Source organism: Carassius carassius, chromosome 36, assembly GCF_963082965.1.
Source record: "Carassius carassius chromosome 36, fCarCar2.1, whole genome shotgun sequence".
Classification (NCBI taxonomy): domain Eukaryota; kingdom Metazoa; phylum Chordata; class Actinopteri; order Cypriniformes; family Cyprinidae; genus Carassius; species Carassius carassius.
The window spans coordinates 8,176,018-8,200,553 of NC_081790.1; the positions used below are offsets into that span (position 1 = coordinate 8,176,018).

General features: G+C 36.0%; 1 protein-coding gene across 2 annotated transcripts in view; it reads right to left on the reverse strand.

Moving 5' to 3' along the window:
• Window positions 1-1,658: 1,658 nt before the first annotated feature.
• si:ch211-196i2.1 (collagen alpha-1(I) chain) overlaps window positions 1,659-24,536 on the reverse strand; it is a 63,829-nt gene continuing 40,951 nt past the window's right edge. For both annotated transcript variants that reach the window (XM_059526105.1, XM_059526106.1), the window contains 59 exons: window positions 23,160-23,198; window positions 23,015-23,068; window positions 22,825-22,878; window positions 21,341-21,448; window positions 20,924-20,977; window positions 20,741-20,794; window positions 20,465-20,509; window positions 20,298-20,351; window positions 20,123-20,167; window positions 19,868-19,921; window positions 19,744-19,788; window positions 19,615-19,668; window positions 19,375-19,419; window positions 18,799-18,852; window positions 18,601-18,645; window positions 18,455-18,508; window positions 18,221-18,328; window positions 18,084-18,137; window positions 17,934-17,987; window positions 17,758-17,802; window positions 17,618-17,671; window positions 16,720-16,764; window positions 16,158-16,211; window positions 11,951-12,004; window positions 11,799-11,852; window positions 11,630-11,683; window positions 11,225-11,278; window positions 11,020-11,064; window positions 10,836-10,880; window positions 10,634-10,741; window positions 10,492-10,545; window positions 10,355-10,408; window positions 10,105-10,158; window positions 9,888-9,995; window positions 9,711-9,764; window positions 9,528-9,635; window positions 8,799-8,852; window positions 8,647-8,700; window positions 8,512-8,565; window positions 8,335-8,388; window positions 8,104-8,211; window positions 7,946-7,999; window positions 7,546-7,599; window positions 7,372-7,425; window positions 7,144-7,197; window positions 6,853-6,906; window positions 6,678-6,731; window positions 6,462-6,515; window positions 6,315-6,368; window positions 6,172-6,225; window positions 5,863-5,916; window positions 5,566-5,583; window positions 5,364-5,417; window positions 5,228-5,290; window positions 4,494-4,659; window positions 3,993-4,102; window positions 3,817-3,897; window positions 3,373-3,555; window positions 1,659-2,991 (listed from right to left, as the gene is read on the reverse strand). In XM_059526105.1, coding sequence (XP_059382088.1) covers window positions 2,848-2,991; window positions 3,373-3,555; window positions 3,817-3,897; window positions 3,993-4,102; window positions 4,494-4,659; window positions 5,228-5,290; window positions 5,364-5,417; window positions 5,566-5,583; window positions 5,863-5,916; window positions 6,172-6,225; window positions 6,315-6,368; window positions 6,462-6,515; window positions 6,678-6,731; window positions 6,853-6,906; window positions 7,144-7,197; window positions 7,372-7,425; window positions 7,546-7,599; window positions 7,946-7,999; window positions 8,104-8,211; window positions 8,335-8,388; window positions 8,512-8,565; window positions 8,647-8,700; window positions 8,799-8,852; window positions 9,528-9,635; window positions 9,711-9,764; window positions 9,888-9,995; window positions 10,105-10,158; window positions 10,355-10,408; window positions 10,492-10,545; window positions 10,634-10,741; window positions 10,836-10,880; window positions 11,020-11,064; window positions 11,225-11,278; window positions 11,630-11,683; window positions 11,799-11,852; window positions 11,951-12,004; window positions 16,158-16,211; window positions 16,720-16,764; window positions 17,618-17,671; window positions 17,758-17,802; window positions 17,934-17,987; window positions 18,084-18,137; window positions 18,221-18,328; window positions 18,455-18,508; window positions 18,601-18,645; window positions 18,799-18,852; window positions 19,375-19,419; window positions 19,615-19,668; window positions 19,744-19,788; window positions 19,868-19,921; window positions 20,123-20,167; window positions 20,298-20,351; window positions 20,465-20,509; window positions 20,741-20,794; window positions 20,924-20,977; window positions 21,341-21,448; window positions 22,825-22,878; window positions 23,015-23,068; window positions 23,160-23,198 — 3,801 coding nt within the window. In that variant the 3' untranslated portion in view covers window positions 1,659-2,847. The remainder of the gene's footprint in view (window positions 2,992-3,372; window positions 3,556-3,816; window positions 3,898-3,992; window positions 4,103-4,493; window positions 4,660-5,227; window positions 5,291-5,363; window positions 5,418-5,565; window positions 5,584-5,862; window positions 5,917-6,171; window positions 6,226-6,314; window positions 6,369-6,461; window positions 6,516-6,677; window positions 6,732-6,852; window positions 6,907-7,143; window positions 7,198-7,371; window positions 7,426-7,545; window positions 7,600-7,945; window positions 8,000-8,103; window positions 8,212-8,334; window positions 8,389-8,511; window positions 8,566-8,646; window positions 8,701-8,798; window positions 8,853-9,527; window positions 9,636-9,710; window positions 9,765-9,887; window positions 9,996-10,104; window positions 10,159-10,354; window positions 10,409-10,491; window positions 10,546-10,633; window positions 10,742-10,835; window positions 10,881-11,019; window positions 11,065-11,224; window positions 11,279-11,629; window positions 11,684-11,798; window positions 11,853-11,950; window positions 12,005-16,157; window positions 16,212-16,719; window positions 16,765-17,617; window positions 17,672-17,757; window positions 17,803-17,933; window positions 17,988-18,083; window positions 18,138-18,220; window positions 18,329-18,454; window positions 18,509-18,600; window positions 18,646-18,798; window positions 18,853-19,374; window positions 19,420-19,614; window positions 19,669-19,743; window positions 19,789-19,867; window positions 19,922-20,122; window positions 20,168-20,297; window positions 20,352-20,464; window positions 20,510-20,740; window positions 20,795-20,923; window positions 20,978-21,340; window positions 21,449-22,824; window positions 22,879-23,014; window positions 23,069-23,159; window positions 23,199-24,536) is intronic.

Sequence of the window (24,536 nt, forward strand, 5' to 3'; positions counted from 1 at the left end):
TAATACTGTATAAACGTATGTATAAATAATATATTGGAACCTATTCACACACACATAGTTTATAAATATAGAACTAAAATAAATCATAAATTAAATATATGCATAAAACCCATCCATCCACCTTTCATGGAGCCAATTTTATTGTATGTAAATATAATATTATATATTAATATGATAAATTATGTATTTTAATACACTTAAACAAGATTTCCACTTAGGCCTAACAGATAAACATATAATATATATACAGTATTAGTTTTGTCAAACGATAAATTTCATACAAAATAACTTTTTGATTACATAATATGTATTGTGTTCTGTGTATATTTATCATGTATATTTAAATACACACACATACAGTATACATTTTTTAAATATTTATGTCTATATTCATATATTTATATTATAAATAAATATATTTAATATATAATCAAAATTTTTCTGAAATATATACATGCATGTGTATTTATATATATGTAAACAGAATCTTTAGGGAAGTCGTGGCCTAGTGGTTAGAGAGTTTAACTCCTAACCCTAAGGTTGTGGGTTTGAGTCTCGGGCCAGCAATACCATGACTTAGGTGCCCTTGAGCAAGGCACCGAACCCCCTACTGCTCCCCGGGTGCCGCAGCATAAATGGCTGCACACTCCTCTGAGTGTGTGTTCACTGCTGTGTGCGTGCACTTTAATCAGGATATATATATATATATATATATATATACAGTACAGACCAAAAGTTTGGACACACCTTCTCATTCAAAGAGTTTTCTTTATTTTCATCACTATGAAAATTGTAGTCACACTGAAGGCATCAAGGGCTATTTGACCAAGAAGGAGAGTGATGGGGTGCTGCGCTAGATGACCTAGCCTCCACAGTCACCGGACCTGAACCCAATCGAGATGGTTTAGGGGTGAGCTGGACCACAGACAGAAGGCAAAAGGGCCAACAAGTGCTAAGCATCTCTCGGGGAACTCCTTCAAGACTGTTGGAAGACCATTTCAGGTGACTACCTCTTGAAGCTCATCAAGAGAATGCCAAGAGTGTGCAAAGCAGTAATCAAAGCAAAAGGTGACTACTTTGAAGAACCTAGAATATGAATAGAATATAACACTTTTTTGTTATGTATATAATTCCATATATAATTCCACATGTGTTAATTCATAGTTTTGATGCCTTCAGTGTGAATCTACAATTTTCATAGACATGAAAATAAAGATAACTCTTTGAATGAGAAGGTGTGTCCAAACTTTTGGTCTGTACTGTATATATATGTGCATGGTATAATAAAATAGTGTATATATGTGAAATAAATACAATACACAGTGCAGAATTCAGCTACATTTGTACATACAGGATGACATCCTTAAAAGTCTGGCACTTTGCATTCCCAGTGACCAGATCTGAAAATGGCAGTTTCAGGTTTGCAGTGTGCAGTAGATTTCCCACTTCGTCTCCTTCCACACAGACCACAGGACATGAACGACTGCAGTCTGAAAATAAATACAGGCAAATGGGGGCACATCTATTTAAAATTATCTTTTTAAACATCTATTTAAACATCTATATCAAAATTAAATTCTGAATTCTAGCTGGGTTTCAGTTTTGCTCATTGCCATGTTTGGCTGTTTGAACAGAAGAAAACGCAACTTCACAGAGCATTTTTAAGAAACGTTCGTGTTTCACACAATGATATACACAATTGTCCAACACGATTTAAATGATACATTAATGCACAATTTATAGCTGATACTCAAACAGATGACCAGCATGTGATTTCTGATGTCACCACAAATACATAGAAAACACAATTTACATTACAAAATGTACCGAACAAAAACATTTATCAAAACAAAGCACCTGTGCCTAAATTCTATGTGATTTAAAAAGTTTTTAATGATAAATGCTTTAAAACAATGATGAACAACACTTAAATTTGGCTTTGCTTGATTAATATCAACATATTCTATGAATTAACCTATTTCCAATATCATGAGTGTATTTTCTAATTTGTAAGTGCTCCCTGAGACCTACATACAGTAAATGTGAAATAAAGGACACTGTCTCTATGACTTTATTCATGTGTACTGAATTTCAGTCTCATATCAACATTAGATCACTGCTTGCACTATTAATAACCAGCTTTGCTGCAGTTTGTATTACTCTTCTCTTTTTGAAACAACTCTTACTGCTGTATTGTAAATATTAGCACCCATAAATCATTTAACATACAAATTTAAGACCATTTCTGAAATCAAATCATGACATGAACAGAGAAAACAAAGGTAGCACAGACTTCCTGATATCCAAACCTCATTGGAAGGTTAGCTGTGTCCTCACTGGGACGCTTTGTTTGTATCAGTCCTACAATTCAAGTTACACATTCAAACGAGAGGGGAAGAACTGTCATTCATACTCTAGCCTAATAATGTAAAGTTCTATAATAATAACTGGTTAATCCATGGCAACCGTTTGTACATAAACAGCTGAAATGTGGACCATGCAACCACATAGTGGTCACGTCAGAACCCTGTCATTACACTTGATACGATCCAAGCTTTATCTACAATGTTATTACAAGACCAGCTAGTGATTAAAAACATTGCTGAAACAAATAAAATTATTATAAAAATAGTACATCAATTACAAAGCCAAAAGTCCCTGTAAACAAAAAAAGGATATTGTCCGTTTGTCTGGCAGCACCGGGATCGACAGGACACTGTCTGGAGTATTTCCTTTACCACGAGCCGTAGAAGCCGCATGTGTCTTCAGAGTGTCCTGTTATCTTCTCTTTGTTGCTTGTTTTTAAGGTTAAATGCACAGGATGTATTGTTATCATTCAGGGTGTCTCTAGCTGAAACACACAGGGCCGATGGTGAAGCCAAACTCGTAGCTGCTGTTGCCCAAGAATCCTATGTCACGTAGAGGAAGCAGGGCCATGTCCTCAAACTGAAACACAGACTGGCGTGGTCCGGGATCCACTTCCTTTGCAGACTGGTACAATAAACACAAACATAAAGGCTTGTTAAAGGTAAAGCACAATTGTTTGAAACCTTTATAAGAAATGTTTCTGAGAAGTAAATTCAGCTTTGCTATCCCAAGAATTAAATCAAATCAGGAAAACATTTTAAAATACATTTAAATAGAATAGAATAGCTTTTGTTTAAAATTTTGTTAAAAAGTTTTTACTGTATTTTTGATCAAATAAGTGCAGCACTGGTGACCAAAAGAGACTTCATTCAATTGACCCCAAGCTTTTGATCAGTAGTGCATAGCTTAATAAATTGGCTCACCACAGCAATGAATGAACCGTATTCGAACAAAAATGTGATAAAATAACACATTTTATTAGTAGTGCTGTTAGAATCCACATACCACACAATCCTGCAGTTCTCCTAAATAGCTCTGCTTCCCGGAGTCTGTGAGGAACTGGACCTGTCGCTGTGTCTGGCCCAGTCGGTGTCCAGGGTAACAGGAGTACGTCACCCTCTGTTCTGCTCTGTTGCTCTGGAGTCGTAAGAACCGCAGCTGAACCACACTGAGGGCTGGATACTCAAACTGACCAAAAGACAGACAGATGGGGTTTGATAGTAAAATTGAAGGACACAGTTTAACGTCTACAACAACAGGGCTTAAAACTGAACATCAAACAATAAAGAGCAAGAATTTTATGGGTAATAAGAGCAACATTATTAGCAGCTATTAACCTGGACAATGAATTAAAGATGTTAAAGCATTAAAGGGACAGTTCAGTAAAATCTAAAAGTTTCAAACTTTGATTCAACAGGAAATAAAAAAATGGCCAACAGTTCTACTTACTTGAAAACCTCCCTCTAGTGAACTGAACCAGTAGAACTTGCTGTTATTCCCTGAGTCATTCAGCCAAGTCCTTATGGGAAGCTGTGGAAATTGGATGAGCGATTATAAGATTTTGATGGTTTTTTTTTTTTTTACATTAAAGAAACACATTAGCAAGGTTTTAAGTAGGATATTACATGTGCATCTCTGGGGTGAAGGCAGGTCTCTGCTCCTGACTCTGAGAAGTTACAGTAGGCCAAAAGAGCATCTAAAGGACTGCCTTGGTTTGGGTCAATATAGTAGAATCCTGCAAAATTTACAAAAGAAATTTTTTCCAAAACAACATACAGTTCAAATATATTTAATAATGTGCATGGCACAAACACACGTAGTTATTTTAGTTAAGCAGATGTATTAACTAACCTTCTAAAGTACAAAATAAATAAATAATTGGATCTCATTTACACCTTATTGCTGTTCACCTTAGATTTTATCACTTGAGACAGATCTTAATGCCATGTGAAAATGGGGTCAATGTAACGGAGTGTGTTTTAGAGGAAACTTATGCGTATGTGTCTTAGAGAAAAAAATGCAACTGTAATGGAAAGATTTCTCAAAGATAGCACAAAGACAAAGAGGAACAAGAACAAAAAGATATGACTTTGAAAGGTGGAAAAGATGAAAGATAGGGCTCTGACCGCTGGTGTAGTTGGGATGGCACAGCCACAGCTCCAGACAGGTAGAGGCTGGGTGCTGCTTGCTACCGTCTGGAGGGTCCACCAGCAGCCGGAGGTCATGGTACAAAGAGTCCAGCAGTGTTTGAATCAGAGGGTAATTGGGCTTGTCTGAACTGTACATCAGATCCTGTTGGAAAAGAGAAAGTACGAAACTGATTTGCTTTTTTTGTGATCTGAATTTCAGTTAGGATCCAAGAATAAGAGTTAGATTTTGTGATGTTCTGCCACTACAGTTTGCTGAAGATAAACAGCACATATTTTAGTTCTGCCATGATTTCAATACACAAAAATCTGATTCCTTCTTTCAAATGTTATTCTTCATTTAAATAAAAGACTAAATCAGGAATATAAAAAGAGTATGGGCCCTGATCACACAAAAAGAAAATTGTATGTGCACAGAAATGCACAAAAAGAAAATCTGATTTTTATAAATCCTTGGTGGATTTAGTTGAGACTACTTAGTTTGAATAATCTAATTTCAGTTCTTTTTCCATTGTTTAAGAATGTGGAAAATGCACAGTTATATGTCCAGTTGTGTCTGAATATACACATTTTTGTTCACTTTTACCCCAAACAGTGAACTATTTGACTTTTGCTGGTGTGTGAATTTGGACCATAATCATGTGATGTTGGCTATTAAATGATCAGCACAGCAAATCAGAGTAAAAGCATCACTAAGATTTTAAACAACTTGCCTTGATCTGGGTCAGGGTCAGGTTCACAGAAACACCAGCAGGCCCTGGTGGCCCCGGTGGACCCTAAAATTAGAAAGTAAATTTATAAATAAACAAATTAGTTCTCATATTGTTACTAAACAAGGTGTCAACTTACTGGCAAACCCCTTCTTCCAGGGGGTCCAGGAGGGCCCTGAAATCCCTTTAGTCCCTTGGATTAAAGTGAAAAAGAGATATTTAATAACAAATCTTAATTTACGTTAACTTGAATATAAAATTATTTTATGTATTTTTATTTTGATCAATCAACATTTCCTTTTAACCTGACTAAAGAAAGCTTTGAAAATTAAAATTCATACCTTGTCTCCAAACAAGCCCTGCAAGGTGTAAGAGATAAAAGAGAAAGAAATTATAAATTATCTTCATGCTCTTTCGAAGAAGAAGAAGAAAAAAATCAGGCTGTGGTTGCGATAAAGCACTTCACTGTCCTTGCTTTTGTCATTAAAAATGAATTAACTAACCAGGCTTTCATATCTTGAAAGGACAGAGCACATGTAAATGCATCTGCAGTAGATGTTTAATGCAAATTGGGCTACAGTTTATTAGGCACAGCTTGCTATTAGTTTAAATGATGAAACATAAAAAAAGACATTCACCGGTAGTCCAGGTATTCCAGGTGCACCTCTAGGCCCAGCAGGACCAATATTTCCCTTAAGGAAAGGGCAAACACATTTAATGTTTAATAATTCAGAAGATGCTTTCAACCAAAGCAAGTGAAGAAAAAGAAGAGGATGTATCAATATTGACAGTTCTGCAATACATATGTACATCTGTCAATATGAAACATACACATTTATTTTTGTATTTTATATTTATTATTATTAATATCATAAGCATTCTCTTACAATAACCACTGTGAAGGCAAAAAGCAAAAGAATACGTTTAATTAGATATTTTGACTTTACCTGATCCCCTTTTGGTCCTGGGGGTCCAGGAGGACCAATAGGTCCTGTACTCCCCTAAAAAGAATAAAATAAATAATTTTATAAGAGAACTGAATAGGCTGCTGCACTGCAGATTCATTGAATGTGGTTGATACACACTATACCTTCAAGCCATCTTTCCCTGGTGGACCAAGTGGTCCCTGATCTCCTTTCTCACCCTGTTATGGACAAGTTAAAGTATCAATAGTAATCATGCATTTCTAAGGTCTCTATATTAAAAGAATCCTGTCTGAGTAAAACTTTAAAAGCACCTCTGCTCCTTTGACACCTTGCTCCCCAGACTCTCCTCTCAGTCCTTGGATTCCCTGTCAATCATACAAAAGTTTTTGGAAAATGCATGATTATGATTTCGAACTATGTTAATGGTTCTCCATTTTATCAATTCCACCAATGTTTTTTAATTCAAAGTATAGGATAACTATGTTATTGATTGTTCTGACCGGGCATATCAAGTTTATCAAGCTTACCATACTTCCTCCCCATCCAGGAAGTCCTTTCTCTCCTACATCCCCCCTCTCTCCCTATTGGACAAGGAGAAGCCAAAAAGGAAATACATAATGTGGCCAATTGAAAATCAAGAATAAGACTCATCTTGTATTTAATGCCATGTTGTCATTGTTGACATCATCTCTAAACTCTGACCTTTTCTCCTCTTGGTCCTCTGGTGCCCCTCAACCCTGCCTTGCCTCTTTTACCCTTTAGATATAAAGCACCAAAAACAAAACAAAAAACAACAACAACAACAAAAAAAATCAGGTTATCATAATCACCACCATATTCCAAATGATTGCCCTGCATTATTACATGACGTCAGAGTCTAAAATAACCTAAGTACATTCATTGCACAATAATGTTGCTAAACTTCTTTGCCTTTAACTTAGAGATTTGGAAACATTTAATAGTCAAAGAGGGTACTAGAAGATCGGATCTCACCCTCCGTCCAATGTGACCCATTTTTCCAGGTGTTCCATCTTTGCCTTGATTCCCCTAAAATGCAACAAGAAGCAAATGAAAATGAAATTGCAGATAAGCGTCCTATAAAATCTGTATTCTCAAACACAGTTCTCATATCTGACAGCAAGGACAAAGGCAAAGAGCGAGAACTTTTATTTTAGATAGCAGGCAGGGATTAAGACATAGAAAAGAACATTGTGACCTTACCTTCTCTCCTTTCATGCCTTCTCTTCCTTCAGGTCCTGGGTTACCCATGCGGCCCTGCAACATTCAAAAATTTTTAAGGGCCTTGATGATTGAGCAGAGTTAAAACAAAGGTAGAATTAAGATAAGGTAAATCTATTTGTTGTCTCTTTGCTGTAAATATTTTATCTCACTGACCTGAGCTCCTGGCAGACCTGGTGAGCCACGTCCCCTTGCCTCACCTTGGGGACCCTAACAGAGTTTTAAATAGATATAACTGGGTTAATTAATCACATGTACTGTATTTACAGATACATCTCAATGAATTAGAATGTCGTGGAAAAGTTCATTTATTTCAGTAATTCAACTCAAATTGAGGAACTTGTGTATTAAATAAATTTAATGCACACAGACTGAAGTAGTTTAAGTCTTTGGTTCTTTTAATCGTTATGATTTTGGCTAACATTTAACAAAAACCCACCAATTCACTGTCTCAACATTCTAATTTATTGAGAAGTACCTGTATATAAAAAGACAATACTAAAATGTCACACCACCTTGTTAAACAAGTGAAATATTCTGATTTAATGGTCTGTACCTCCAAACCAGGCAGTCCCGGTGGTCCTTGAATGCCTTGAAGGCCGTCTGGACCCTAAAGGGAAGAAATGACTTCATTTTGAACATGTAGTGGATTTACAGGCAATTTAAAGAAGCAATCATGAATTTCCATCTTAGTGGAGTTCATTACAAGCTCACCTCCACCCCTGGTTCTCCTTTATCTCCTGAGTCTCCTTTCTCCCCTTCAGGCCCTGGGAGACCTTTAGGGCCCAAAAGACCTTGGGGACCTACTGAGCCAACACCTCCCTATAGGCCGAGATATGAAAATTAATGAATTACTCTTGAGATAAAAATTCATATGTTTTTTCCCGGTTTCCCTAGAACAGATTATTTGGAGGAGGAATATAAATGCAAAGAAATGATCTTTACCTGTGTCCCGGCTTTTCCTGCATCACCTTGCACGCCTTTGGGACCGGCAATTCCCTTAAGCACAGATATAAGTAATAAATCAGCAATTCTTTTGACATCCAAAGAATTTCAATTTAATGTAAAAAATGTTACATGTTATGCACATATACAGTAATATGTTTAGAAGTTGATCAGAACCTCAGGTCCAGTATCTCCTGGCTCACCAAGTAAACCATTCGGCCCAACCTCTCCCTAAAAGAGAAGCTTAATTTTAGACCATAAAATAAATAAAATAATCCAAAGATGCTCTAAGTTAAGAATCAAACATGCTACCTTGCTTCCTGGAGGTCCATCGGGCCCCACCAATCCTGGATGGCCTGGACCACCCTGAAAAAAAAACAGGAACTGTTTATTAGTAACGTTAACTATGTTGCCATATCACACATGAATATCGGGGGGCCAATTATTATCAGGTCAACACTCACCTCTACACCTTTTAGGCCAGGAGGTCCAACACCACCCATGAGGCCTGACTCACCCTAACATAAAAACAGCCAACGTTCAAACATAATTACAAACAAATTGGCACAAACAAGCATTAACAAGATACCATATATTTTAGTGTTTAAATTTGGAAAAATACTTACACTACCATTATACATTTCTGGGGTTTTCTCTTATGCTCTTAAGTTTCTTGCTCACCAAGGGTTCAGTTATTTGATCAAATATACACCAAAACAGTAATATTTTGAAATAGTACTATAAATTTAAATGAATTCAATGAATGTTTTATATTTTAAAATATAATTTATTCCTTTCATGGTAGAAAGGCAAAGCTGAATTTTCAGCATTTGTATTTTCTATTTTAATATATTTTAAAACGTAATGTATTCCTGCAAAGGCAATGCTGACTGATCACATTATTGTTAAAAAAATTAACATCAATATTGAAAACAGTTGTGTTGCTTTATATTTTTGTGGGAACCATAGTACATTTGATCAGGATTCATTGACAAATAGCATTTATTTAAAATAAAAACTTTTGCAGCGTGTCTTTACTATCACTTTTGATAAACTTAACGCATCCTTACTGAATAAAAGTAATAATTTCTTTCAAACCTTTGAATGGTAGTATATAAAATGGTAAAAAAAAAACAGGTCAGGGTAAATAAAATGTTACTTAAACATAATGTGAAATGCTGATTTGCACTTACCTGGAGTCCGATCTGGCCCTTGTCTCCCTTGAGCCCCCTCTCTCCCTTCTCCCCCACGTCTCCCCAAGGCCCCTCTAAACCAGTAAATCCTCGTGGGCCAATTTCACCCTGAGGAAAACAATGAAATATAGTACAACAACATCTTCACATGTGAAACGACACTAGCCATAAAAGATAAATGACCTTCTGTCCTTCAGAGCCAGGACCACCAGCAACGCCAACTGGACCAGCATCACCCTTGAACAGGAGAAAACCCCAATATTACTCTTATAGGGACAGTGAGACTGATTGTTTTTGAGACAGCTGACTTTACGTTTAAATTGCACAGTTGTGCCAACATTAAGAAATTGATCTCTACACCTCACTGCCTGCTGGGCCTGGTGGACCCATTGGACCTTTAGCACCTGGAGGGCCACTGTCTCCTTTTGGTCCTTGAAGACCAGGCTTTCCAAAGGGACCTCTGTCCCCCTGCCATTACATTGAATTAATAATAAAAAACACAACGTTAAAAGGTAAAAAATCCTTTATAAATGTTACTGTGTCAAGGAAATATAATTCTAGAATTATTTCTTCATACCTTATCACCTTTTCTTCCAGAAGGCCCCTCCAAACCTGCCGGACCAGATGTACCCTGCAGAGGTCATAGAACTTACATCACATCTCTGTTGCCACCAGTTTCTTAAAGCTATAACAATGTTGTATATCACAGTGATTTTATCCTTTTTCATTAAAATACTACAAAACCATAAAATCTCTGTAATGCATGGCCTCTAACAAAGACATCTGAACAAAGACCAAATAGTTATGCAGCTACATGGCAATCTAACCTGTGGCCCTTCCAGTCCAAGAGGCCCGTCATCACCAGGACGGCCCATCATTCCCTGTGCAATTACAGACATTTTTATACATTTCATAAGGAAGCACAATTTGTGATACTCTAAATCTAATAAATCACTTCAATCACCTTTTCTCCTTTCTCCCCATCTATACCTGCCAGTCCATTTGCTCCCTGTGGACCCTGAAGAAAGATTAGTAGCAATTTCAACTTGATGTTCTTCATGTCACAAAGCTTTTCATCAAGTATGGTAGGGAGAATTATCACTTACTGGAGTACCTGGGGAACCATTTGGCCCAGGGTCCCCTGGGGGTCCTTTACTTCCATGAGGTCCTTGTTTTCCAATGACCCCACTGACTCCCTGAAGTCCTGGAGGACCCTATATTAGACAATCAGTCAGAACAAATAACTGTTTAAAAATGATCAGCCAAATAGAGATATAATGTAAATGAAAGGGCTGATTGTGTGCTCACACATGGCCCATCTGTTCCCCGATGCCCAGGATCTCCTTGACGACCCTGCAGAGATGTAACCAATGGTTTTCAAGGGAAAAACATTTTGCACTTTATATTTCAGCACTGCTTTATGGTAAATCAAAATCCACTGAACTAGTAAGGCCAGGATCTAATAGTTTTGAAGAAGTGTTACTGTATATACCTGGGGTCCTGGTGGTCCCTTTTCTCCTACTGGACCAGGGGGACCCTAAATTAAGTTTGGGAATATTAGTCATCACAACATTGCAAATTACAGTGTTACAGCAGTGGAAATCAAACTACATTTATCCACTGAATTGAAAAAAATGACCAAAATTTAAAATAAGAAATAATCTCAAATGTTAATACTTGATCCCTCACATACTTACTGGTGGTCCAGGCTTCCCAGTTGGTCCAGGAGGCCCTCTTAGACCTGGCTCTCCCTATAAGAAAACAAATGTCCTCTTTTATCTAAAGTAACTATTATAAAGGCTAAAATATTGTGGATCTGCTCTAATCCCAAGTGAGCTATATTTATATTTTTAGTCATCATCCTAATAGGAATGTTGTTCAAACCTTGTAATGGATAAAGGAATACATGAATGCACAGTAATTTATGGGGTTCCATTTTGGTTAGGATGTTGCCTTAAAAGACAGCAATGCAGCTCACAAAGGATTAGAATGGAACCTTTATCTGTAGATGAGCTTTGACATTATAACTGTACAAATGTACAACAATATAATTTAACAAATATACATTGATGTTAATGTGGGATAGTGTTATTTGTCTTTACTCTGTCTCCACTGTGGCCCGGTCTTCCTCTCATACCCACGTTTCCTGGAAAACCCTTAAGAGAATACAAGAGAGTGGGCTGGCTATTTCAAAACATCAACTTTAAACATTATTCTCATCATCCCACTCCCTCTCTCTCTCTATAAGAGCCCTGTAGAGAGGTCACTTACATACATGCCAACAGGGCCCTGCGGTCCCACTGCTCCTGTCTTTCCAGGGAAACCCTGAGAGAAATAACCACAAATGCCAAAACATCCTGAAAATCTGCAGCATGATTTACAATTTATATGAGAACTAAAAATATAAAAAATCATAAACATACCCTCTCTCCTGTTGGCCCAAGAGTGCCCATAGTCCCCTCCCGTCCACGTGGTCCCTGTCAATCAAAACAAAATCATCAGTAGAGAGTTAACAATTTACAAACAGACCACTATGAAGTCTATATACAGTTATATATATATATATATATATATACGACCAAAATTGTATTAGTCACAGAAAAAAAATATCCACGGGACGAAGTCACACAGTCCGTAACGGACAGAGCATTAACGGCTAGTCTATGGTTATACACCAGCATTGACAGGCAGGACATCCAAATGCTCGACTATCATTCATTGACCTCTCAAATATGTAAGTATTCGCAACTTTACATGGCCACTCAATCTAATGCTAACCTAGAGAAATGTGCTCTGTTCAAGTGTCTGTGTGGAAGTGGAACAGTAGCGCTCACTGCAGGACAGATGGAGTCACCCGTACGCTTACTTGCTCTTAAAATAATCCCCCATTTTTGGTCATACAGATAAGAGTAATACATCTTTCAAATTTGTAAAGATTCTACGTTTATTTGTGTGTCCTCACAAAACCGCGCTTTTGTTAAATACTGAAAGCAAACATGGACTGCACTTTCTGCTGTCTGAGCTTTAAATTATGTATATTTAAGTTGCATGTGATAATAAAAAAAATATATTTTTTTGTATATGATTTAGATTTTATTTTAATAAATATCAATTAGATTTAAATTTCAAAAATGTAAAAGGTGTGCATTATAGTTGACATCTAGATTAACAGTTTACAGTTTGCTTTATGACTAAGTCATTCTGCTCAAATACTGTTGAGCTTTATGGCATATTTTGATTTGAGCCCATTCAGTACTGAAAAAAATTTAATTTTTAACATATATGATTTAGAGTTTATTTTAATAAATATAAAAAATATAAAAGGTGTGCATTTATAAATGACACCTAGATGCAAACATTACTGTTGTTTTTATGACTGTAAGTTATTCTCCTCAAATGCTATTGAAGTTAGAAAAGTGTATACCAATATCACATGAATAACTTTAGAGACGGTCCCTAAATTTGTCAAAATCGTACATCCAACATCAAGCCACCTTTATGCCAGTCGTGATGACACCCATCCCAAGCCAGTAGTGATCAACTTCCCACCCCTCCTGTGAGCCATGGTTTGTCTGTGTATTCGGAGCCAGTGAGCAATGGACTTTCAAAATAATAATAATAATAATAAAAACACTGTTAATGCGTAATAAAATAATTGTCGATGTTAATCAATTATATATATTTTATATATATATATATATATATATATATACACACACACACACACACATATATATGTATTTATTGTTTATATTATTTATTATTTAAATTATTTATTAAATTGTTAACTCTCTGCTGATGATTTTATTTTGATCAAATGCTCATTGACTAGGATGCAACTGAATGCTTACATGATGTAAAGGCTGCATTTATTTAATCAAAATACAGTGAAAACTATAATATTAAGAAATATTATTCATAATATTATTAGCCATAAATTATTAATAATCATTTTAAATGACTGTTTTCTATTTGAATACATTTTAAACTGTAATTTATTCCATCAATGACAAAGCTGAATTTTCTTCCGTCATTACTCCATTAGTTCAGTCTTTTGCTGCTTAATATTTTTTGTGGAAACTGACCTTTTCTTCAGGATTCTTTGATGAATAGAAAGTTCAGAAGTACATCACATAATAATTTTTTTTTTTTGTATAAATGTAAAAGCCATTACTGTCAGTTGTAATCAGTTTAATGTGTCCTTACTGAACAAAAGGATTAATTTCTTAAAATAAAAAACTTTGGAAAAGTACAAAAAGTACTTTCAATATATAGTAAGATAATAAAAGCAATAATGGAACCCAAAACCATGACATAAAACTGTGTGTTGACACCATTTGATACCCATTTGTTGTACTTTGTATGACTGTATAGCATAGCACGGGTCAAGAGTTTAGTTAATGAGCTCAGACACAACAGTAGTTGCTTTATAGGATCAAAGTTTGTATGACAGACTACAAAGCATACTTACAAGACAAGTTACACAAACAATGACTGATTCAAAAGCCCTAAATAAGCTTTGATCTCATTTTGAATGGGCTCTGTTGTTGTGTGAGAAAAGAAGAGTAGTATCTGTGTGAGTGTAATCATCTACATTATGCACATAGAAATGCAAAGCTAAAAATATATATATATATATATATATAAATAAAATGAAGAATACGGACATATAACTTCAACACCCTCAACTTAAGAACAATCATTTCCAGCCGGATATTGAAAAGTGTGCCAAGAATAAATGATGAAAATTAAACATCTTATGCCCTGATTTAGGTGCACAGTGTAGCAGATTCAACAGGATGAAAGATAATATGTACAACCCGAATTCCGGAAAAGTTAGGACGTTTTTTAAATTTTAATAAAATGAAAACTAAAGGAATTTCAAATCACATGAGCCAATATTTTATTCACAATAGAACATAGATAACGTAGCAAATGTTTAAACTGAGAAAGTTTACACTTTTATCCACTTAATTAGCTCATTTAAAATTTAATGCCTGCTACAGGTCTCAAAAAAGTTGGCACGGGGGCATCAAATGGCTAAAAAAGCAAGCAGTTTTGAAAAGATTCAGCTGGGAGAACATCTAGTGATTAATTAAGTTAATTGATATCAGGTCTGTAACATGATTAGCTATAAAAGCTTTGTCTTAGAGAAGCAGAGTCTCTCAGAAGTAAAGATGGGCAGAGGCTCTCCAATCTGCGAAAGACTGCGTAAAAAAATTGTGGAAAACTTTAAAAACAATGTTCCTCAACGTCAAATTGCAAAGGCTTTGCAAATCTCATCATCTACAGTGCATAACATCATCAAAAGATTCAGAGAAACTGGAGAAATCTCTGTGCGTAAGGGACAAGGCCGGAGACCTTTATTGGATGCCCGTGGTCTTCGGGCTCTCAGACGACACTGCATCACTCATCGGCATGATTGTGTCAATGACATTACTAAATGGGCACAGGAATACTTTCAGAAACCACTGTCGGTAAACACAATCCGCCGTGCCATCAGCAGATGCCAACTAAAGCTCTATCATGCAAAAAGGAAGCCATATGTGAACATGGTCCAGAAGCGCCGTTGTGTCCTGTGGGCCAAGGCTCATTTAAAATGGACTATTTCAAAGTGGAATAGTGTTTTATGGTCAGACGAGTCCAAATTTGACATTCTTGTTGGAAATCACGGACGCCGTGTCCTCCGGGCTAAAGAGGAGGGAGACCTTCCAGCATGTTATCAGCGTTCAGTTCAAAAGCCAGCATCTCTGATGGTATGGGGGTGCATAAGTGCATACGGTATGGACAGCTTGCATGTTTTGGAAGGCTCTGTGAATGCTGAAAGGTATATAAAGGTTTTAGAGCAACATATGCTTCCCTCCAAACAACGTCTATTTCAGGGAAGGCCTTGTTTATTTCAGCAGGACAATGCAAAACCACATACTGCAGCTATAACAACAGCATGGCTTCGTCGTAGAAGAGTCCGGGTGCTAACCTGGCCTGCCTGCAGTCCAGATCTTTCACCTATAGAGAACATTTGGCGCATCATTAAACGAAAAATACGTCAAAGACGACCACGAACTCTTCAGCAGCTGGAAATCTATATAAGGCAAGAATGGGACCAAATTCCAACAGCAAAACTCCAGCAACTCATAGCCTCAATGCCCAGACGTCTTCAAACTGTTTTGAAAAGAAAAGGAGATGCTACACCATGGTAAACATGTCCCGTCCCAACTATTTTGAGACCTGTAGCAGAAATCAAAATTGAAATGAGCTCATTTTGTGCATAAAATTGTAAACTTTCTCAGTTTAAACATTTGCTATGTTATCTATGTTCTATTGTGAATAAAATATTGGCTCATGTGATTTGAAAGTCTTTTAGTTTTCATTTTATTAAAATTTAAAAAACGTCCCAACTTTTCCGGAATTCGGGTTGTAATATGGATTGAAATTATTTTTATTTTCTAAATGTTGGTACTGTAGGTAATAAAGTTGGCCTAGGGGTTAGGAGCCTGTCTGCCTTGCAAGCAGGAAAGGCCTTGCACTTACGAATGAGATACTGAGCTTAAGGCGCTTAAGACCGACTAATACATTTTGAAATGATTCACAAGATGTGTGTTAAACACATGAACAGAGAAGAAAACTCACCATAGATCCTGGGGTTCCATCCTGACCACGTTCTCCAGGAATACCTTTAAATCCCTGCGGGTTCAGAGAAACCAACCAAGACCTTAAAAGCTTGTGTGTTCATATGTTTTCTGCGGCCACCACTGACCATTACTCTTCTCGCCTACTGCATTTTACTAGAGTCATTTATGGCTGGTAGGGTGCAAATTAAACTTTGACAAGCTGTGCAAAAACACTGGTGCCCACTAAATTCCTGGTAAGGCTGTCTTGTTTGTATAACCTCTTTATGATTCATAAAAGGCATAGCCCATCCTCTATAAAATGTGATCATCGTTTTTTATTTGCTTTGCACCGGGAGCTCAGTCTGCTGGATTCATGACAACAATCTGCATTATAGAGCTCCTTTCACTGCCAAAAATGGCTCATTAATGGTAAATAAAGTCTGAGGTGCTCAATATGAAAGCTTAGCAGTGATAGCTAAATAAATGGTTTTAGCCTAGTAGCTAAAGACTACATTAATGACTTTATAAAAGAATATAGACGTTTAAACAGTTGGCTATTCTGTTAAGAGTGCTGAACCCACCATTAGTCCTTTACTTCCTGCATTACCCACAAGGCCTTGCAGTCCCTGGAGCACAAGAAAGTACAATGAGAATCAATTTGATCTTTCTAGAGTCTCAACATGTAACACCAAGTGTTGCTTAAAATAATCGTTGACATACCTGTTTATCTCTACTACAGTCTTTATTGAGCTGTTTATAGCAATTGTAATAATATCCCACATACTTTTTATATAATAATAATAAACAAAATAGATTTTATATATTATTTATACCATTAAAATATAATTTGTATTTCTTATAGTACTCTATTGTACAACTAATATTCTAGTTGACCCTGGACCACAAAACCAGTATATCAATTTTTGAAATTATTTGCATCATTTATTCAGCATCTGAAAGCTGAATAAATAAGCTTTCCATTGATGTATGTATTTATTAGGATCTGACAATATTTGGCCGAGATACAACTATTAGAATATCTGGAATCAATTTTAATTTTTTGTGCAAAAAAATCAAAATACTGAGAAAATAGCCTTTGAAATTTTCCAAATGAATTCTTAGCAATGCATATTACTAATCAAACATTAAGTTTGTATATATTTACAGTAGGAAATTTACAAAATATTTTCATGAAACATGATCTTTACTTAAATATCCTAATGATTTTTGGCATAAAAGAAAAATCGACCCATACAATCGAATTTTGACCCATACAATGTTTTTTTTTTGGCTATTGTTAAAAATATACCCCAGCGACTTAAGACTGGTTTTGTGGTCCAGGGTCACATATAATTTAATAAAAGTTTTTGCACACTATCTTATTGTTATATATTTTATTGATATAGAAATACATCAATTATATATATATATATATGTATATATATTACAGTTCGTGGTATTAGAATATAGAATGGGAACCTGTGTACCAGGCTTTCCTTCAGCTCCAACAGGTCCAGTTGGGCCAGGTAAACCCTGCAATAAACACCATCAACACTGACATCATCAACATTCGACACAAAGACTGACATCTGTCTCATCTTTTGTGTATAAACACTTACAGGAAGGCCAGGCATGCCAGTGTGACCACTCTGCCCTGTTCGACCCTGAAAATAAGACATGTATTGAGACTTTATTCAAATCAATATCACACAGCTCATCTACAAGAAAAGATCTATTTATAATATCTTAAAGCTTAGAACCATATTATATGACAACACACCATAAAGTGTATTACCTTTACGCCTCTAGGACCAGGCTTTCCAGGGAGGCCTTCAAGACCTTTGCTACCCTTCAGTAAAATCAAGATGGACATTTCACATTGGAGAGTATTACGCTCAATTTGAGACTGAAAATCTTAATGCATGTAATAAAGAGAAACTCTGACCTTTTGCCCCTCCTTTCCCACTTTGCCATGCGGACCAGCTTCTCCATCCTCTCCCTGTGTGAGGATATTGAGGTGTTTTATTATATACGTTTCAGAATTTAAATTTATTATTGAAGCAATATTAATGTAACTCATACCTGGATCCCCTGTGGTCCTGGCAGACCTCGGACACCTTGGAAACCAGGAAAGCCTGTTGGTCCCTGCTCACCTTGAATGCCCTGTATCCCTGGGGCTCCTCTAGCACCCTGGGAGGAAAATACAGTTTTGACATCTGACATCTGTGATCATGTGGATATGAACCTATTACATCAACTTGAGGTAAAATGTAGACACTACATATACTCTAAACCAATTCATAGTTATATGTTTACTTTGTTTCCTTTAGGTCCAATGTCTCCCTGGTCTCCATCAGGTCCTCTGTTTCCCTTAAAAAAGCAGTAAAGCCATCAGAATAACAAAAATAACAAAATAACAACTCAGTAGACAAGACAGGTAAAAATAGCGAGCATTAGCTTACTTTGATACCAGTAAAACCTTTTGGACCTTGTATTCCTAATACACCCTGAAGAAAAATGAAGAAAAATAAACTAATTCACCAGTACGTATGAGATATTAAATTTAAAATACACAGTTATCAAAAAAAAAAAAAAAAGAAGACTGTGGTATGAACTCATTAGGAAAAATAAAACTCTTCAGACTGAATTTGGCTTTTTACCATTAATCCTTCAAACCCTGGCTCCCCTCTGAGGCCCAATGACCCTGCAGGGCCCTGTAAATGAGCAGGGATAAGAAGGTAAATTATCATTCAAAAGTCAGTAATTATTTTTTATTACCAAATTTTATTCAGCAAGGATGCATTACATTAAAATGCATTAAAAGTCTTAAATATGTTTTAACATAAACATTATACATCAAGGAATACTGAAATAAAAATGTCAAATGGTTTTCACAAAAATATTAAACAGATATATAAAAAATATTCTTCTAAAAAAATTCTACTTTGACATAAAAAATGTATTAACTAAAAAAAATAGAAAGTAATAATATTTCACAATATTACTGTTTATACTGTATTTTGATCAAATATATGAAAGTTTTGTTGAGCACCTAAAAGACTTCTTTCAAAAACAGAAAATCTTACTGACCGCAAACTTCTGAATATTAGAGTAAGTGTTCATATTAAATATCATGTGATAGGGCATTAAACAGCATGGAGTCTTAATCTTTAATGAGTAAGAAGATGCAATTAAAAAAACATACAGTAATCACTCTTGGAGAAAAGAGTACTTACAGGTTCTCCTTTGGGACCAGGTAACCCTTCCCGGCCTGACAGCCCCTAGTAGAAAAGCATGTGAATACAATAATATAGATCAAGTAGTAAATAGTTTGAGTCTGTCAAGGTCTGGTTAGTGTGTATATATTATTATGAGGATATCTTCAGTATGTGAAATAACATAACGCCCAGTTATACAATCCCTGACTATCTCTTTAAACAATCAATTAGATTCATTATATCAGAACAAACATTCACCTGCGGACCCCTTGGTCCTGGAGACCCGATCTGTCCTTCTAATCCATGGGGACCCTAATAATGACATATAGGTTATGTAGAGGTCATTTATTAGTAACTTTTCGCTGTCACAAATAAAAAATAACAAACCTGTGGCCCTGGAAGACCAACAGCTCCTGGAGGCCCAGGCTCCCCCTAGAAAATAAAACACAAATTGTTAGTATCTAACAGACAAACTGAGTGGAAATGTATGAGGAAAAAGACAAACACTTACACGAGACCCATTAGGCCCCTGGGCACCAACCACACCTGTCCAACCAGGAGCTCCCTGAAAATATTTAAATAAGCTGAGATCTAATTTAATGCACAAATCATACTACCACTTCTTTTTGATCCTTAAAAAATATGTATCATGTTTTCAATAAAAATATTAACCAGCACAATTGATTTCAACTGTGATAATAAGGAATGTTTCAGATGAGCATATTAGAAAGAATCATTTCGATTTATGATGTTCTGTATTACTTACTGGTGGACCTGGGAGCCCTGGTTGTCCCTCCATCCCATCATCCCCCTGTAAACAATAAAATTAACAGATAACTCCAACTTGATTGTCAAAATGAATGTGCAACTACGTAGATCTGTCCATTTTATAAACAAATGTTGAGTATTTCTTGCACTATAGTTATTTTTTATTCACTTACATCTGGCCCTGGATGACCTTCAGGGCCCTCCAACCCTCTCATGCCTTGTGGACCCTGAAGAACAATTAAAATACAATCAGGCAAGATGTTGAAAAGGAATATTAGGTTAATATGTAGATTAAATAAGTCTGTTCATTCACAGTTACTATGAAGATTAGATAACTTACAGAAGGGCCGACAGGACCAAGAGAGCCAGCTGCTCCTTTTGAACCCTGAAAATATGAACCACAGGATACATATTTTCATACAAAAACGTACAATTATCACCACTATGCAGCTGTAGATTATAGAGATGGATAATAAGACATAAAAAAATTAAGTGCCTATTAAATACAGTAGTACTTTGCCTGACCACTAGATGGCAATATATCCTATATCTCACAGAATGCACCCAAATACATTAGATGCTTGGATTTATGATTATTGGTTTAATCATGGCTTACTTTCTCACCGACTTTTCCCATATCTCCACATGGACCCTCTGGTCCAGCAATGCCCTGAAACAAGAACACTGTTAGTCCTTAGGCAAAAAAAAGAAGAAGAAAAAGATGGTTCATGGGTGGCACATCAATGGGATTTGAAACTACAATATTTTAGTTACTAGCTGCACCACTCATAACTCTTACCTCCTCTCCTTTTTCTCCAGGTAAACCAGATTCTCCTTTATAGCCTAAAGGACCCTGCATTTCAAAATGAACTGTTAACACACCAAAAGAATCAGAAAACATGATAAAACATTTCCAGAGTAGAATGCTGAGATAAATTGCTTGTTTCAAAATGTAAAAAATGAAAGTGACATGACATGTGACCAGGTATGGTGACCGGTACTCAGAATTTATGCTCTACATTTAAACCATCCAAAGTGCATGCACTGACACACACATACACACCATGAACACACACTCAGAGCAGTGGGCAGCCACTTATGCTGCGGCATCTGGGGAGCAGTTTGGGGTTCAGTGCCTTGCTTAAGGGCAACTCAGTCGTGGTAATGAAGGACATATGTAAATGTCAGTGTAAGCTTTACATGAATATCACTTGACCTTTGGTCCTGGAATCCCTGGAGGCCCCTGAGGCCCATCCAGCCCATTTTCTCCATCCTTTCCAAAGAGCCCTGCTCTACCCATCACACCTTTTGGGCCACGGTCACCCTGAAAGAATAGCACATAAAAAAATAGGCTAATAATTATACATTAAGAAACAACGCAGAAACAATTTCTATGTTCATCATAATAGCATGCACTAATAACTGTAGCTATAATATTAACGTCTAATAATATTACAAGATTGTTTGCTTGGGTCTGCAAGTACCAAATGTAATAGAACAGTATGTGAAAGGCAACACTCTGGTTTTGCAAAAATTCTCTGCTATAAATGAGTTTAAATGTTAAAAAAAGTTAATTGCTTTTAAAGTAATTTGGCCTTCCACATAATTTGTTTGTACACTTGGAGGTACAAATAATTTTCAGGGGTTATTAAGAGCATATTAAAGATGCTTTAATGAGGGCTTAAGGTGGATTCATTTAAAATGTCATTTGTTGGTGTTAATGTCAAATACAACAACAGCTATAGTGTTGTTGCCAGCCTAACGTATCTTGTTAATACACAGTTAACAGCGTTATAAATATAAACACACAGGAAGTATATGTCAAAATATCTAATCTGTGCATTAGGCATTAACAATAAATGCAGCCAAAGAAACCTAGTGTTGGGATTAGGTTTTTTATTAATATAAGATTTTATTTGGCAAGCCCTTAATATTTAGGAACACCACCTGGAAGCATTCATCATTTCATGTGCAGTGAAAAGGAGTGTATGCAAGTGATAGATACAAGTGAAATTTGGCCAGACAAGCACTGAACTGAGAGGACCACACACATAAACACATGCTTGTGACTGGTCACCATGTAGTAATTCATCAGAAGTCATGCTGTATTACACTCACAAGTGTCAAAAACGGATGCTCAGCTCCTCATTTAGTGTCATTCAAAGTCACTGACATCCATCTATCTGCTCTTTCACAGAGTGGTACATTAAATGCTAACAGAAGCTCATTTCAGTAGTGATTGATGCAAGGCTTTTGAAAAGCACAAATGTGACGTCTCGGTCACATAAAATCTGACAAACCAGATACTAGGGCCTTTGTTTACATTTGTGGTTAAATCTCAGCAATGATGGGTGGGGTTGTGTGTCTAATAACTGCCTCCCTTTCCCACACATTAAAAAGAAAACAAATTAACTGCCACTAATTTGAGGTGACACGATGTCCTGCTCTGACCAAAACGCAAATATTTGGTCTATTTACCAATTACATTATTTGTAGCTGTCTTGACAGACTCATATTTTCTTATTATGGATATAAAAACATTATAATTACAGACAAAATCATTTTTCTGGTGTACAATTAGCAGGTTAGTGATATGATTACACCAGCAATTGTGATCCCTTAGTAAGTATCACTAATAAAAGTGATATTTGCCTTATTTAGCATCACTAAAAATGACAACGTTGCACCATAGGATATTACCATGTCTCCCAAACGTCCTGGACGTCCTTGTTCACCTGGCTCCCCAGGTGGCCCCTAGTAGAGAAGGTTAAGAGAGAGATCATGATTTAGCAGAACAGGTGTTGTCATCTGAGCTCAGCAAGTACTGCACTACATAGCACAGGTGTTGCTGAGAGTCATCAAAGTCTTATTAAACCAGCAGGTACTTCACCTGCGGCCCAGGTTTCCCCATCTCTCCTTCCGGACCAGGCGGACCTTGCGCTCTCTACAAGCTCACAGGAATCAACACAGTCAGGGATATTATATGTTCAGAAACATTACACATTTCACAAATATGTGCTGTATACAGTACTTACAGGCCAACCTGCACGGAGAAGCTGGAAGAATGAAGTTTGCTGGAGGAGAGAGTGAGAGAAAAATAGCATTATTTAACTGAGCATCCATATTTAATCACATTATTAGCATCACAGCTGATATTAAAGCATTATCTGTTACTCTATTAAGTTAAATCTACAAATCTGCTCTATTTTTCATGAGTATAGGTCAACTTGTTGTCCAACAACCAGATAAAACACTTTTGAGAAGTTGAGACTTTTACAGCTACGGTCATGTGCATGCAGATTGATATTTTTTTATTTTTTTTTATGTCTTATATGCCATAAAAGCTGTGTTTTTAGAATATTGTGTCTAACTACAAACAATCCAACCAAGTTTTACATTATGCATCCCTTAAAATGATTGCAGAGCTGCACGATATTGGAAAAATTGCACATTTTGTTTTTCTGCAATATATATTGTGAAAATATAAGAAATTGCTCAAGATTATTTGAAAATAGTTCATATTTGGAAAAAATATATACTCGTAAAGAATAAATCATTTTAGTAGGGGAGTGCATATGCATAGAAAATGAAAATTTTTAAAAAAGCTGATAAAGATCTTAGTTAGAAGACTTTTTTGAATGCAAAATATTCCTTTAGGGTTGAATAATTTGGAAAAACATGAATAAGTTGATCATTAGTACTTGGGTATACTTTTTACAAGAACCAACGTTTTCTACTAACGACTGAGTTAAAAAATATCTCTTTCCACTCAACTTTTTATAGGCCACATTGCTTTAGACCCATTCAATATGTCTATACAAATATTGTTCTTGTGATTATTATTGAATAAAAACAAACATAGCAAGAAAATTACTGAAATAATACTATTATACTGCAAAATAAGAAAATAAATATTAAATAAAAAAATTAAACCATTCAAAATTACATTTTTACAGCTTGCCAGAATATTTATTTATTCATATTTACTTATTTAATTACACCCTTGAAGATTTGACTATTGCATTATGTCATATCATGACTTTATATTGCTTTTGTTTCAATATATTGTGCAGCCCTAAATATTGTGCAGGACAAAATTAAAACCAGTCTAATTAAACTGAACTTCCTTATGTCGATTCATTGGTTAGTCATTCAGACGACCCACCAATTATATCAAAATTTGTATTTTTATTATTCCTGGTCTATTCTTGAAGCTTTTCTCTTCGTAAGTCTGAGGAGTCATTTTAATAAAGGCAAAAGTCATAACCATGCTATTCTGGTCTTCTTAAGCTTTAATGATTCATTCTCATCCAACCAGACTCCAGACTTAAAAGCTGCCCTGTAAACTACAAAGGCGTTCACAAAGGCAGCATGCTGCACACAGGACACATATCCCAAAATGAGTTACAAGG